This window comes from Leptonychotes weddellii, chromosome 8, assembly GCF_054177405.1.
Source record: "Leptonychotes weddellii isolate Sample4059 chromosome 8, ASM5417740v2, whole genome shotgun sequence".
In the NCBI taxonomy this organism is placed as follows: Eukaryota; Metazoa; Chordata; class Mammalia; order Carnivora; family Phocidae; genus Leptonychotes; species Leptonychotes weddellii.
This window is the reverse complement of record NC_138376.1, coordinates 109,591,359-109,607,838: the sequence shown is the minus strand read 5'-3', so window position 1 is coordinate 109,607,838 and position 16,480 is coordinate 109,591,359. Positions and strand designations below refer to the sequence as shown.

Here is a 16,480-nt window from a genome sequence, read left to right as displayed (position 1 = left end):
ATTGACCGTGGATGCTCAATACATATTATTTTTGAACATATGAATGATGCTAATATTTTTACAAGATCTCCTAATATTGCTGAACTACGAAGCTAGTTCTCCAGGAAGTTATATCATGAGTTATTGTTATACAGTCATCTCTTTCCCCCTCCAAATTTCAAGGGATTTTTTTTTTTTTTAAAGATTTTATTTATTTATTTGAGAGAGAGGATGAGAGGAGAGAGAGAGCACATGAGAGGGGGGAGGGTCAGAGGGAGAAGCAGACTCCCCGCTGAGCAGGGAGCCCGATGCGGAACTCGATCCCGGGACTCCAGGATCATGACCTGAGCTGAAGGCAGTTGCTCAACCAACTGAGCCACCCAGGCGCCCTCAAGGGATTTCTGAAAGAACAGGTGCTCTTGCCTCAGATTTTCAGATAGAAGTTTGAGGAAATAACTAATTATAAAGATTAATTTTATATTGATGTTCATATCCCGATCTGATTTCCTGAAGGTAAGGTCTAATGTATTTTTAAATAAAAATACTTAACATTGCAAATTTGAAATAAAAACAGTAATGTTATTTAAAATATAAAGGAAAGAATGGGAAACTCGGGTCTCCCTAGCAATGTGGGACACCCTCTCCAAGATGATATATTAATCCATTGCATTCAAATCCTGCTCATTTTCTCCCTGGACTCAATCCATTTACTACCAGGCCATTGGCTCCAGGCTGTGTGTTCACGTTCTTTATTCACTGCCTTGCACCTACAGTTAATTGGGACACATTGCCTAGATAACAGAAAAATCTGGCTGATACACCTCCCACTAATAATAGGGATCATGACCTTGATTGTGACCCATGACCTTGATAATGTGGAGTTCACTTAGAACATCTCACTATACTCACAATAATTTAACTGGTGATTTACCTACATGGACGATACACATTGTCTGAAATGGGTAGCCTGAGCTTAGAAACTTTCAGTATTAGCTGCATAGCTTCAGGCACATCTGTTATCTGGTGGCTCAGTTTCCTCACCTATAAAACAGGGACAACAATAGGACCCACCTCTTAGGATCACTGGCAGGATTAAATGAATTAACACATGTAAAATACTTAGAATAGTGCCTGGTCCTTAGCGAGCACCTAAACGTTAGCTATTATCTTTACTATTATTAAAGTACTGCTCACTCGGAATTAGTCCTATTTAAATACAGTCCAGTGAATGATCTTTCGGTCTCAGAATTCCATACAGACATGAGAGATTATAACCAACCAGGTAAGCATACCTCCATATGAGGGAGGTCTTAAAATTTTGTGATCTTTTAAGAACAGAACTTTTCTACTGGTGGAGGTTTACTTATGGTCCAAAGTAGATGATCTGATCCAATTGCTCTGATACATGAGTAAAGTTAAAAAATGAAATGGGGACGGGCAGGGGAAGCTACACAGATAACCAAAACTCTTCAACCCCTAGTCATTGTTCTTTCAGAGTTGAAGATATTTATAACAACACTGCTATTAGGGTGTAAGTTTCTTTAGAAAGAATAGCATATAACCTCATTTTAACACATACACAGTAACCTCAAATTTCTAGAAGTTATGATATATATACAGATAGATAGATAGATAGATAGGTATATACAGAGAGAGAAAGAGAGAGAGATCAATTCATATGAACACCCTAGGCTGTTAACTTTCAAGACCTGTAACTGGGGTCTTTTTCTTGGTGTAATCTTGAAGCCTGCATACTTCCTTGGCCATGCTAACCATGGGAACTGTTCTTGGCTTCTAGCTCCAGTTCAACAGCGATTTGGTGAGATGTCTGTGACAATCAGTGTAGATAGAACTTTATCTTATTTTTTCTTCCCCCTCTGTCTGCACTGGCAAAACAATGTTATCAAATAGTTTTACTCGGGATGGTCACAAGAACCTGGGAACATTGTACTTCAGCCTAAACGTTAGCAGAATTCGGCAACGAAATATCCCTACTGCGATTAACAACCACTCATTCTTTTCAGGTGTTCAGGTTAAAGACTTGGGAGTCAATCTTCACTCCTCCTATACTCATACCTCATACCAGTTTATCGGAAATACTGTGTCTCTGCTTTAAAAATAGCCAGAAACCAATGACGTCCTATTACCTCCACAACTACCCCTGGTCTAAGCCATCATATCGCACCTTCATTATTGCAATACTCTTGTAACTGGTCTCCCAGCTTCCACTCTTACCCGCCTTATGGCCTAGTCTCCACACACAATATGATCCTTTTAAAAGTTAAGTCACAATCAGGCCACTCTTCTGTTCAAAACCTCTCAAAAGATCCCCGTCTTGTTCAGAGTAAAAGTCGGATCTCTTACAAAAAGCCTATATATGGTCCTAAGCCTGTGGCTCCCTTCACCAGCCTTCCTCACTTCTACCTTCTGACCTCTTCTCTACCTCCCTGGAGGAGCCTGGAATGCTCTTCCTCCTTCCTTCTTCATGCAGTCACCTCAGTGAGGTCCATCCTGACTATCCTACTACTTAAATATGCATGTCTCCACACACCTAAGCATTTCCTATCCCATACTCATTTTATCACTAATACAGAAACTCCGAACTTCCTGGCAAGTTCCCAGGTAATGCTGATGCTGGGGGTCCAGGAACCACACTTTGCGAACCACTGCTTCAGGAGAATCTCTCCTCCCAGATTCTCATTCTTTGTGATTTGGGTAGGGCTAAATTACTTAAACTTCAGGGACCTCCAGACTACCCAAGTGTCTCTTAACTCAGAATGCCAGGCCCCACCCTTACAGTTTTTTTCTGATTGGGCAGGACTGGGGCAAGAGCCTGAGATTTGCATTTCTAACAATTACCCTTTGAAAACCACTGGTTTCCTTGTTTCTGTTTCCTCTCCATAAGAATATAAACTCTATGAGGCAGGAATTTTTTCCTTATTTTCCGCTGTTTTCTCATGCAAAGGACAACACCAGGTACATAGTAGCTGCTCAAGAAATACATGTTGAATGACTAAATAAAAATCGCTTATCCTAGTGTTATATCAAAAAATTTCTAACTTTATCTTGCCAGATTCCGTATGAAGAAATACAAAGCTAAAAGTACTTATAGTTTAATCCTCTCAGGCAAGAAAGCATTTTAAAGCAGTAAGACACAGAGACAACTGGGATTTCCTGATATATGGGAAATAAATTGTTGATAATTGACATTATTAACATTAAGGTTAATAACAATAAACATTTGTGGTCTGCGACCAACTGCTGAGCACTTCATGTAAAGTATCTCGTAACAAATTCTGAGGAAGCTAGCGATGTTGCTTCCATTTTAAATAAGCGCTCTCACACCACAGTCCACTTATCAGTGAACTCCAGGGTTTCCACATTATCTTCTCCCCTCAATGTGCCCTCCCAACTGGGAGCAACAAAGTAGGATGTAAAATAGGAGTTGACAGTTTTCTTTCTAGTGTCCAGACATGTTAAGATCTGAATTAAAATTTGCTGGATTTATTTACCTCTTGTAACACACGGAAGATAATCCTGGACTCTCTTCTACTACAATAAAGGTCCAGAGGAATGCATCAGAGCACCAGAGTTTTAGATGCAAATGTTGAACTCTACAGAGGTTATAAGAATTTAGTTCTGAAAGATAGGAACACATTTTTCAGGAGGCATGGTTTGTGGGGCTTGTATCTTCAATACCTTAGAATAGTTTATTCTGTCTGAATGTTCATTCTATCAAACCCTATGCAATAGCATTACACTTAGGCAAAGAAAAATTAAAAGACAAATGATTATGAGTTAATGATTCATTTTCTTTCAAAGAGACTGTTAGAACAGGGGTCAGCAAACTTCTTCTTACAGGGCCAAATAGTAAATATTTTAGACTTGCAGGCCATCTAATTCTGCAGTCAGGGAAAGCCAACACAGATTAAACATAAATGATGGGTATGGGTTTTTTTCAATAAAACTTTATTTACACAACAGGTGGTCTGCCCACTGACTATACATAGTTTGTGGACCCCTATGTTAAATGACTCCAATCTCAATGGGATGAACGAAATGGACCAGATAAATTTCAGGTAAATTTGGCAAATTTACCTCTTTCCTTTTAAAAACTGTTTTTTTACTATAGAAATATCCATATTCCTATATAAACATAATGACTTCAATAATGACAAACTCTAGCATGCAAATTAAAACACATCTGGCTCTGTAATAAGCTGAACAAGTTAAAAGAATCCTTTTATTTATTTTTTACACAGCACAAATGCAGGTGACACACAGTAAGTCCATAATCTCCCACAAAACTTAGAAATTTAACAACTGAGAGTCTAAATTCTTATAATCTTCTGCATCGCTCCTAGCTATACACTGTATGGAATCCATTCCATAGCAGCAGAGGAGAACCTTAACTTTAAGCACCAAATTTCCAGGCATTACTACAAATGTCTTTTTTTCATTCCCTAGTACATGCAGTCAAACTGCTTATGAATAAATACCAATTCACTTTAAGCTTCAATGGAGAAGGGAAAGCAGTTGGGAAACCAACATTATTCTTAAATCTAAGAGTGATTCCACCTCTTTACCTTGTATTTTCTTCCATAAAGATTTTAACTTTTAATGTAGTGATATTAAACATGAACATAAATTTAATTTTGAACATAATCCCTTTCGGATTTATCGAACAGTTTAGGATGTTCATATTTGTTTTATAAATCCAGAGGAAAACAAAAACATGATCTCTAATCTAGCATATTCTGGCAATTTTTATTAAAAGTTAAATTTAGAATTTTATAGCAAAATAATATAGTCTGTGTGTCCAAATTATGATTAAAAAATCCCTAATTTATGTATATTAAGATACAATGCGAACCCCAATACATTTTATAGAAGTGTGTTTTCATTTCCTGAAGCAGGATTCAATGGGCATTTTTAGGATTTTGCTCACATCAGCCCTGTACACCCGGAGATTACTGGATCCACTAAATGGACAATGAAAACTGGTTGAGGCTGCTGCTGAATGCTTCAACAGGAATCTGATACACAGACACAGATTTCATTGTTATAGTCAATGCAACTGAAGTCTTCCTTAAAACTGTGCTCCTGATAGGCTGAAGACAGAGTAATGGACTGTTAGTTCTTTAAGCCAAAAATGCATGGATCTACTGTACAAAGGCTTCATTCTCTGCCTGTAGTTAGTAACTTGAGGGCCTTCTGTAGATTCTGCACAGCAGTGCTGACATCTTCATATTGCAAAGCACTTCCAGCATATTTGCAGTATTTCTGGGCTCTAGCAAAGTCCTCGGGTGTTAGACGGATATCCCCTAGAAGAAAAACAGAGTGATTAAGATATCTGTAGGAATCTACAAAGTGTTCCATTAGGTTAGGTAAATGCTTACATTTAGGACTGTAGGTTATACAAAAACATGAAGGTTTTTTTTTTCAACCCCAGGTGTAAATATTTAACTAAGTATTTTCATGCTTTTCACTTTTTTTCTTACTAACTTAAACCATACACGTGCCAATACTAATAACTTATATGAAAAGATTTTTCTTCCAGAGGTAATAAACTAGAAGCCTTTATATGTTGATAAATTAACTGCAAAAAAATTATATTCTGTGTAAAAAAAGAATAGTAGCTTTGGTTTTCATCCTAGAATTGCTGAGCCTCTCTTTTCATGGAACAATACACACAGACTAAACCATTCAACCCTCACTTGAGCGAGAATATAAATAGAATTCTCAATGAAAAGAATAAATAAAATTATTTAAAAAATTACATAAGTCATTTAACTTTTTTAGCATGTAAATATTTTGTTTGTGTGCCATCCATATAAAAACCTCTAGTTTAATTATCATTAAATTATAAAACTAAACATATAAACAACCTTTACAAATTATGTCCAAAATTTATTCTCACCAAGTTTTCCAGTTACACATATGATTAATAAGGGTAGAACCCGACTAAATAATCTGGGTAAAACCAAAAAAACAACTTCACTTGGGGCGCCTGGGTGGCTCAGTCGTTAAGCGTCTGCCTTTGGCTCAGGTCATGATCCTAAGGGTCCTGGGATCGAGCCCCGCATCGGGCTCCCTGTTCGGCGGGAGGCCTGCTTCTCCCTCTCCCACTCCCCCTGCTTGTGTTCCCTCTCTCGCTGTGACTCTCTCTGTTCCAAGTAAATAAAAAAAATCTTTAAGAAAACAAAAAAACTTCACTTAATCTAAGGTTTGAATATGTATTTCTAAAGATGAAATTAAAAACTGACTTTGTGCCTTGACTTCTGAAATACCATTTTCTTTAGAATTCTTTATAAGGATATTAAGAACAGATCAGAAAGAAGGCTGGGGCACAGAATGTAACAAACAAATAATATATTTCAAATTCTGTTTATAAATGAAGTTAATATATTTCTATTCTGTTTATAAGCATGTACTTATAAACAGACTATCTTTATTTAGTTGCTTTTAATTTTGCTATATGTATGTATACATACATACACACACATACATACATACATACATGGCATATAATGAAAACTCTGATATTACAAAGTAGGTAATGACTCCAGGTATCCAGATACTAAGTTCTGATCCAAATCATTATTTTCTAAAATTTTCAAGAGTTCTGAAACAATGTATCCTAAAGTTTCTAGGCCAAAGCCAGGCACCCATAAGTACTGAATAACTTTAATGAATGAATATAAAAATGCTGTGTGTACATTATTTCCTACATTTTAAAATAAAGTTCATACAGAATTAAACATTAATGAAATTTCAGATTTTAAGATAATACACATAGATCTACATGTAGTAATTAGCCCAGTGTGTGACATATAAAGTCTTTAAAATTTTTTTTTTTTTTTAAAGATTTTATTTATTTGACACAGAGAGAGATAGCGAGAGCAGGAACACAAGCAGGGGGAGTGGGAGAGGGAGAAGCAGGCTTCCTGCCAAGCAGGGAGCCCGATGTGGGACTCGATCCCAGGACCCTGGGATCATGACCTGAGCCGAAGGCAGACGCTTAACGACTGAGCCACCCAGGCGCCCAAAAAATTTTTTGATTATTAAAGATCACAGTGGTTGGTCTTTACTGTTGTGAGTAAGAGATTATATATTCCAATTTTGACAGATCTTGTTTCAATTTTCTTGAATTTCAGTCTTGCTTAAAAAGCAAGAAATACAAATCAATACACTAGTAAAATACAATTATACATATATATTTATATTTATTTATATTTTTATTATATTATTTATATTTATGTTTATTATTTTTATATTATTTGTATTTATTATATATATATATAAATATGTATAAACATTTTTCCACAAATCTTTTAGTATTTTAGTGCCTTGGCATTTGTTACCCATTAAACCTAAAAAACAATTATCCTGCAGTTGTTCTGTTGACAATTTAGTCAGGACACTTTAGGTTCTTCAATGGTTTTTCCAAATATATTAAGAGGTTCTAGTCATCTAAAGCTATACATCCTATCTAGGTGAGGGAGACGCCTTTGAAAATGGAGTTTACCCCACTACTCATTTCGTGCTTGAATAGCCCGTCCTCTTATCTCAGGGCAATCTTTAAGTATGTAGGGAAACCATTCAGAATTTATCGGACCTGCTGGAAGAAAGCCCCAATGATCAGAACTAATCTTATTTTTACAGCCTTAGCCTTAGCAGTGTTTTGCTGATATATCACTTATTTATTAATGAGATGTATGCAGTGGTAAGAACTCCATTACTATTTTAGTTTTTATAAGCTAAACTTATCCACCAATGATAAAACTATTTTAAAACACAAATATTGCACTTTTCATGAAATAACAATTTCAATATTCAGAAAATGTGAATGAAAATATTTTAATAGAAAAATATCATTACATGTATGTAATATATATAGCTTATAAACATGTATGAAATTATGTAACTATCATATAAAATATAACTAGATAATAACCAACTTAAAGACTCAGATATAAAATGTAACTTATAGATTTAAATAGAGATGCAAGACTTATTAATTAAAAATATAAAGAACTTAAAAAGCCATGTCAAATAGTTACTTTTGCTATTTTATAACACTTCAGGCTTCCCTTCATTTAACAAATATCATCTAAGAGTCATTAATAATAAAATGTGATTAAAATTTTAAATTAAATAAAAAGAAAATCTGCCTAATTATGATTCTTTAAACTTAGCATTTGAAAACTAGATAAAGTGGAAAATATATAAAAGGAGAAGAGAACTGTTCAATTTCAGTATCTGATGTTATATACAAAATAGTAAATACTGCTTAGAGCACCCAAATAAAAGCTGTTTTTTCTATTATTAAAATTTACTAGAGGCCATAATCAGACCAGAGAGAGAGCACACTGTGGATGTAAAAGGTGTCTGAAGGAGTAAAGAGGTTGTCTAACAGAGTGTCTCTTTTCTGAACTCTATGTTTAATATGTTGCCGATGGCTTCAGAGAAGACCGTCCTCATCACAGGGCTGCTTTTCTCCTCCACGGGGCAGAACAAGAAGGCAGAAGACAGCTAGAGCTATTACTCAAGTTCCCTATCACAGTGGGAAGAGCCTGGGTCAGCACTGGATCAAAGATAACATTTTTGGTGTGAAGAGAAATCCCTGCACACTCAGTTGACATAAGCATCCATTTCTAAGGCTAATTTATCTAATGTTATGATAGACCATAGAATACTTAATTGTAAAGATTACCCAAATGGGTCTTTAGAGACTCTTACTTAGCTAGGTAATTTTAGAAATTCATGTCAGGGGCCTTGGATAATCTGATCCTAATGTACTCTATTATCCTCGGACTTGAATGGAAAGCATGGGCAGAATCATAGGGGAACCATGTGATACGCAGTAAATCTTGGGAGTAAAGATAAAGCTCAGTACTGAACCCTTATATCCAGGCATTGCCAAGATATGTTTCTTAGAAATGGCAACACTAGAATGATTAGAGGTAGAATTTGATTAGGTCAGGCACTGTGCTAATAAATTTGTTTCAGATATTCCATTTAATTCTCAAAAAAATTCATGAGGTAAGTGGTTATTCACACTCTAATACTAGAGAGAGAGATGTAAGTTAAAAAAGGAAATGTTCTGCTTCAACTACCTACCACCTTTCCGATTCCATTGTCAGCCTTTCCACAGTCAGCCACAAATTCACTACAGAAATGTTTGATGTATTAATACTAACGCACATACACTATGTGTATTAAAGGTGGTAAGTACTAAGCACTAAAGAGAAAAATGTTAGCAGGAAAGGGGTTCAGCGAGTATTTATTAGAGGTGGTGGTGAAGACAGTGATGGTTATGAAACTACTAGTTTTGGTCTGAGTATTATCTAGAATTTTTCTATGTTCTTAAACACATACATACATGCAGGAAGATAGTTTTAATATTTTTTTCCTAAATAGGGTCATACTATATATAATGTTCTGCAACCTGTTTTTTTTTTTTTTTTTTTTACTTAATATGCTTAGGAGATCTTTTCACATCAAAGTTACCTTATATATATATTTAATATCTGCTCAGTATTCCATATGACAAATGAACCATAATATCCCATTAATTAGCACTTAAAAGATTATTTTCTACTATTGCGATGATGTTGAAATAAAATATCCTTGTAAATTTTGTGTCCATGTCTGAGTATTTTTTCAAGATAGTAGAATATAGCAGGTTCAAAAAAATTACATTTGCAATTCTGATAGTGACATAGTGCTGCTGCAAAAACTTTACGAATGTACATTTCCCACCAAAAGCATGTGAGAGTCATTTCTTAGGACTTCAATGCCACTATATCCACTGTATACCAAAAAAAGGAACTATAAAAAAAGGGGGGAATGCCTTCAAATTTAGATGACACTACAGATTATTGATCCTTTAAAATATTTTTTTATCTATTGACATAAACCAAACCAAACTCATTCTAATTCTCAATTTCCCTGATTATGAATATGGCTGGGAAAGCTTTCATGTGTTCACCGAGTATCTGCATTCCCTATCATATTCTCTGCCTGTTTTTTTCTATCGAATTAAGTTTCAGTTATTCATTTGTAGGAGCTCTTTATATATGCTCTGGACATTACTTCTTTATTTTTAAATTTCAATTTCTTCCTGGTCTATTAGTTGCATTCTAACAATGTAATGGGGAAGAAGGAGTCTTCTGTGGTATGAATTTTTCATTTTTCATTTGTCAAACCTGTTAAGACACAACTAAATCACATACAAGTATTGAGAGACAATATCTAATATATATTTTTTTCTCATAACCAATTGTTCTTTTTTTTTTTTTTTTGAGATCCTATTTGAGAGAGAAAGAGAGAAAGAACGAGTGGGGAGAGAGGTACAGGGAGAAGCAGACTCCCCACTGAGCAGGGAGCCCAATGCGGGGCTCCATCCCAGGACCTCAAGATCACAGCCCCAGCTGAAGTCAGACACTTAACTGACTGAGCCACCCAGGTGCCCCCCGAATAACCAATTGTTCAAACACGACTTTTGAATATATACTCTTGCCACACTGATCAAATGCCACATTCATCATTAATTTAATTCCTATAACATGTGGTCTAATTTCCAGAGTCCCTATTCTGTTTCACTGATCTATCTATTTCAGGTATTTTCACATCAGATTTTAGGTGGGGCTTTTAAAATTGGGTGGGACTCCAGAGGGGAGTTTGGAAACCAAGTTTAACAGAGGAATATAGTATTCATTGGGCAGGTTATCTGGTCTGTCTACTAACAGATAAATATTTTCCACTATGTTCTTGGGTAACTTGCCAATTTATTACAGGTCCCTTTTTGTTTTTGTTTTCAACTATGGTCAGTTCCTCTTTTTGGATAATCTAATAATTTAGTATAGATAAGGAAGATCATAATCATAATACATGGTAATTTTTGAACTAAAGTAATCTAGTATCAGCTTTCGTGATAGCTTTGGCTATTTCTGCCACTATATCCACTGTATACCAAAAAAAGGAACTATAAAAAAAGGGGGGAATGCCTTCAAATTTAGATATTTTTGATAATATGAAAGAATCTTGGTTCACTGGAGAATCCAGTGAATACAGACATTCAAAGAAATGTGTAAACATTCCAATATATAATACTCTTAAGTTACAATTAGAAAACAACACCCAAAACAAGAGGTACAATATATCTCAAAAAATAGTCAACTGACTTACCCTGGGAGACTGTACTGAAAAGTGCAGGATCAATAGCTGGAATAGTCTGTGGAGTAGGTTCGATAGTATTACTTGCTACACCTGCATCAGAAAACCACAAATGGGTATAAAAGTTATACCTCTTAATTATATACTAGGAAAATATTTAAAGGATCATGAAGGAATTCCATTTCTTAATTACTTTTTTGAAATCTTAATGAATTGTAATTTGACATACTTATTTGATGCTGGAGGCTGGTATAGAAAATATGCAGGAAATATATTCTGAGTGTTTACATACACACATGTCTAATGCAGATGGTCGTTATGTCTGCATACTATACTATTTCATGCATTTTTTACTTAGTATGTTTTAGCAATAATTCTAGATATATATATATATCTACCTTGTTATTTGACATGGCTACACAGTGTTCCATTCCAGGTATGAACCACAGTTTACAAAGCAGTCCTTTACTGATGGGCATTTAGGTTGTTTCCAATCTTTTGCTACTATAGATAATACTACAGTGAATAATCTGACACATAGTATACATATACACACATATATATATGAATTCATTTATGGGAAAAAAATTTAAAGAAGTGTAACTGCAAAATCAGGGGACATACAAGTTTTAAATTGACAAATTCAATGACTATCTTTTGCTTGATTTTGGTAAGTGCTAACCAAATATATTAAAGTATCACCATCCAACATAAATGTCCCCACAAAACTTGCTTTTAAAGACACATAATTACATTAAAAAAAAAGGAATGCAAGATTTGAGAGGGATCTTCAGAGACTACCTAGTCAAGCCTAGTGCTTTGAAGCCGCTGTACCTAAAGCATAGGTAGATGTTTATAAATTTTTCATATAACGTTAAAAAAAAAAAGGTAAGTCTACAACCCACTCACAGATCAATCTAGGTATCAAGCCATTCCTTGCTAGGTAATTTGTGTTTTTGTCTAAATTAAAATTTTCCAAACAAATCCGTTTCTCTATGGAAAAGGAGTATTTTTACTGATCAGCATCTTGTATTATTAACTTTTAAATGCTTATTAGTACATCTTCATATGATTAATTAAGTAGGCAATATTAATTAACAAGAACAAAACAGAATTTACAGGGAGAAAATTTAGTTATGTAGCAAAATTTTATTTGAGTGATATTAAAAAAATAGGTAGTCTGCATTTTATTAAGAACTTCTGGTTACAGTCATTCAACTAAAGCTTGAACTGACAGCAGAGGGTGCTCAACACACCTCAAGCAGCAGTAAGAAGATGCTGCTTCCATTTGTCTTGATGCACATGAGCCAAGGCCTGTCCTTTCAGCAGCCGTCATGACACGTTTCCATGGGGGCCTAGTGTATAGGTCCAACATAAGCTCATACATACTTGTTAAATTAGTAAAAGTGGCTTTTAGTTTATGTTATTTATTTATTTATTTTTGAGATGCCCAAATCTGTTTTTCTTTCTTTCTGGATCTGGAAAGGTCTCATATGTCAATTCACAAATGGACTGCAACCCCAAAGACTGCAGTATGTTGGGAATATGTTGGGAGTGATGTGACCATAAAAACATTCATGGGGGAAAGCAGAACTATGTTGGAAATTTCTTCCTTTCTATTATTTAACAAAAAAGAAGTGTCAACAAATAAGTTCTGGCTAACTTTTAAGTAGATGGTTATGTAGCCTATTAAGTGGGATTAATACACATTCAAGAATTAAACATTACAAGATTTCTAATTAAGTACTGAATTTAAATTGTTCTATTGTCTACACAGTCTGGGGATTCTGAAAAGGGAGAAATGGGTGTTGGTTAGAAAACTAGAGAAGATTATCCAGCATTATAATTAAACAGACCCCTTAGGGGAGTAGCATTTGGAGAGGCAGAGAATAAGGGAGAAAGACACGCTAGATACAAGGGACACTATAAGCAAAGTTGAGAAAATAGGAGGATTAGGTTGAATAACCCAATTACACCTCAGTGTAATCACGGAAAATAGCACTGATAGAAGTGGTCAGGACAAAATATTAACAACTGTGAAAGCTGTGTAGGAAAACTCAAATGCAGTACTTCTCATACATAAAAGAACAACAATAAAAGAGCTAAGTTTTTGATCTACGTATAATGAGCCGCATTTACAATCAAAAGGCTAGCATTCATTGTAACATAATTCTAATATTTGATCTAATTACTGAGACCTTCGTCCTCAATACGTATAGGCTGTATAAAGCATGTGTTTCAAAAGAAAGGACAAACCATCCGCTCTATCACCTCCATCTGACCGTCCACAGTGGTTAGAGCCCAGAGGCACTCTGCCTGCTTAAACAATCGCTCACTGCACTCCTCGCACCCCTGTGCTTTTTGGTGGAAGAACTAAAAACCATATATTAGAACATACTATTCTTTTCAGCTATCTTGAGGATTTCCCTTTGATAAAAGTACATCCTGGATCTTTATATGAGGGAAAGTAAATCAATCTTAAAGTGAGTAAGAGGGGAAACATCTGCTATGCTTATAAACTAAAAATGTTATTTCATTTGCTATTAGCCAAATGTTTTACTGTTTTAAATATAATAGAAAAAAAAATCTGCCAGCTAAAAGGAGATTCCAATATCGCAAACCAATTTTAAGGGGCAAAATATTGTGAGAAAAGTAGATTTTGATTTAACAGGGTTTTAGTTCCTTGGAGGAAGAGACACAGAAAGGAGGTGGCAAAAACATGAAGTCAGAAAGACGTGGGTTCAAACTCTGTCACTAATAGGTATGTTTGTATGTTTATTTTCATGGGATAATTGCTTAATTTCTTTACAGTGTGTAAACTAGGGACAGCAATATCTAATATAGTTAATATAGTTGCTGTAAGAATTAATTCATAAAATAGCTATGATAATTTTGTAAATGCTAAGTCTGTAAGAGTGTATATAAAGCAACAAGATGGGGGACGCCTGGGTGGCTCAGTTGGTTAAGCAACTGCCTTCAGCTCAGGTCATGATCCTGGAGTCCCGGGATCGAGTCCCACATCCGGCTCCCTGCTCGGCAGGGAGTCTGCTTCTCCCTCTGACCCTCCCCCCTCTCATGCTCTCTCTCTCTCAAATAAATAAATAAAAAAAAAAAATATTAAAAAAAAATAAAGCAACAAGATGGGACCTCACCCTAAAAAAGTTTCAAGGTTTTTAGTTTTATGTGCTCACTCTGAGGAACAAAAAAGAAAAAAAAATAAGGCTCATGCCAGAGTTAATTGGAGAAAGATGAACTGTTCATGCCAGAAAACTTTCTAATAGAAGACTACCTCCTCAATATCTGTTTATGTATGTCAAAGATATTCTAAGCAGGAGATAACGGTCTATTAGTTTGAACATAAGAAACTACTAAGATTTTATCACTTATGTTATATAAAAGCAGCAATTTCATATGGTTCATCCGAATACAGCCCTCCCAGAAGTAAGCTTTCTCTCTTCTATACACACACTGTATGACTATATATAAAATATATGTATATAGGTGCCTGTATCAGAATTCTGCCCTAAGATAAATTGTCTAACATGGTACCCTTTAGGCAACTTTTTTTTAAGGTCAATATCCTACCCCCAAAGGTGACACTTCCCTTGATTCACAAAATGATTTTAAGTGTTCATTAGCTTGCTCTTAAATACCCTGTCTTTGGCACAGAGATAGGAAGGAAGAGAGAAAAAAAAAAAAAAAAGGAAAAGGAAGCTAATTTGCTGAACACTGATTTTGTGATTAGGCACAGTAGTAGTGAATTTTCAAATTTTTTCTCCTTTAATAATTAAAATCACTATGAGAAGTATGGTTAATTTCATTTTAGAAAGAGGCAAAACCTAGACTGAGAAGCTGAATAACATCTGAGTTTGGGGTTTAGCAAGGGGCAGGAACTAATAACCAATACTATTTGACTTCAAAATACATTTTATTCACACTTTGCCCTTCTATAAAAATAGTGTGTCAGGAGCTCCTGGTTAGTGTTTAAATTCAATAGAATAGAGTAGTATTTATCTAAGGCAAATACATCTAAGTAGCTGGTATTGCTTATATTATTCTACACTGGAAATACTGAATATTTCTGTAAGAAAATAAAATATTTATAACAGTGTTCTGTGAAATTTTACTTACAAAACAAACTCAAATTGGTCTATTAAACTCATCATACAGACCATAAAGCAAAGCAAAGTCAGAGTAAAATATACAGAATGATGACACAAAAGAGATCAGTGTTAAAATCATATTCATCAATATTCTTCAAGACAAAAATAACAGTAATATTTGTAGATAATATAAAGTTAAAAGTTTTAAAATAGGAGGAAAGAAATTAATAATAATTGGTGCTATAACAGTCAAACAGAAAACTTTTAAATGTTATTCAACTCATGCAAAATAAGCTAAAATGGTTTGGGTAAACTGAGGCTGAAAATCTTAAAGTCAGTGAAGTAATGGTGTGGTACTTAACAGAAACCGCAGAAATGAGGGCTCAAAGAATGACTTTCATCCTATGAATTAAATATTTTGAAACGTTTGTATGGTTTACTACCATAGATTACATTTATGCTGAGATAAAAGAAGTATTTTAAGAACAATTTTTGGAAAAACTTCAACATGTAAATTATGGCTTTAAATGCCCTTCTATTTCAAGGTAAGGATGACACTTTGTCAACAATACAAGTAAATGGAAGAGTATCTGTCTGCAATTTTAAAAATTATCTTTCATTTACTGACACTGACTCATTACTAGAGACTAGTGTTGTTAGATCTTTTCCATGAAAACACAGACATACAGTATTGATTTATTCAAAGACAGTAGCTATCACTTCCCTTTCTTTTCTTCAGTCAACTGTTTATAATATTAAAAGAAATAACCCACACCCCCTCTTTTTGGTTGTGATTCCACTGCTATTGAGATTTTCTGCCTCAATGCCTGCTCCCTTCATCAATAATATCTATGTTGAGGGCAGAGGTCCTAAGGAAATAGGCAAGAAAAATCAAATCTTGCTGACACAGTGGGACGCTGACCAACACATACCATGATAGATCCGCACAACTCAGTGCTAATCTTGGACAGTGAAGGGCAAAGAAAGGGAGGGGAAGAAAGAGAAAACAGTACCACACACGAAAAGCACAGAAGCTATTCTTAGTAATAAAATATAAAGTTAATAGTAACATATGTAAATGTTTGGTCACTTCTCAAAAAACTAAAGGACAAACAACAATAAAACTTAAACAAAAAGGACTGAACATTTTTTGTAGGTTCAAATAGAATTTAAAGATCTTATTATGCTTCATGACCATCACGCTCAGGCATAAACAC

The 16,480-nt window shown here is 34.8% G+C and overlaps 1 protein-coding gene across 1 annotated transcript in view; it reads right to left on the bottom strand.

Annotated features, from left to right (window-relative positions):
- Positions 1–4,195: 4,195 nt before the first annotated feature.
- VTA1 (vesicle trafficking 1) overlaps positions 4,196–16,480 on the bottom strand; it is a 64,333-nt gene continuing 52,048 nt past the window's right edge. The window contains exons 7-8 of the mRNA XM_081829091.1: positions 11,173–11,253; positions 4,196–5,303 (exon numbers count right to left, since the gene is read on the bottom strand). Coding sequence (XP_081685217.1) covers positions 5,158–5,303; positions 11,173–11,253 — 227 coding nt within the window. The 3' untranslated portion in view covers positions 4,196–5,157. The remainder of the gene's footprint in view (positions 5,304–11,172; positions 11,254–16,480) is intronic.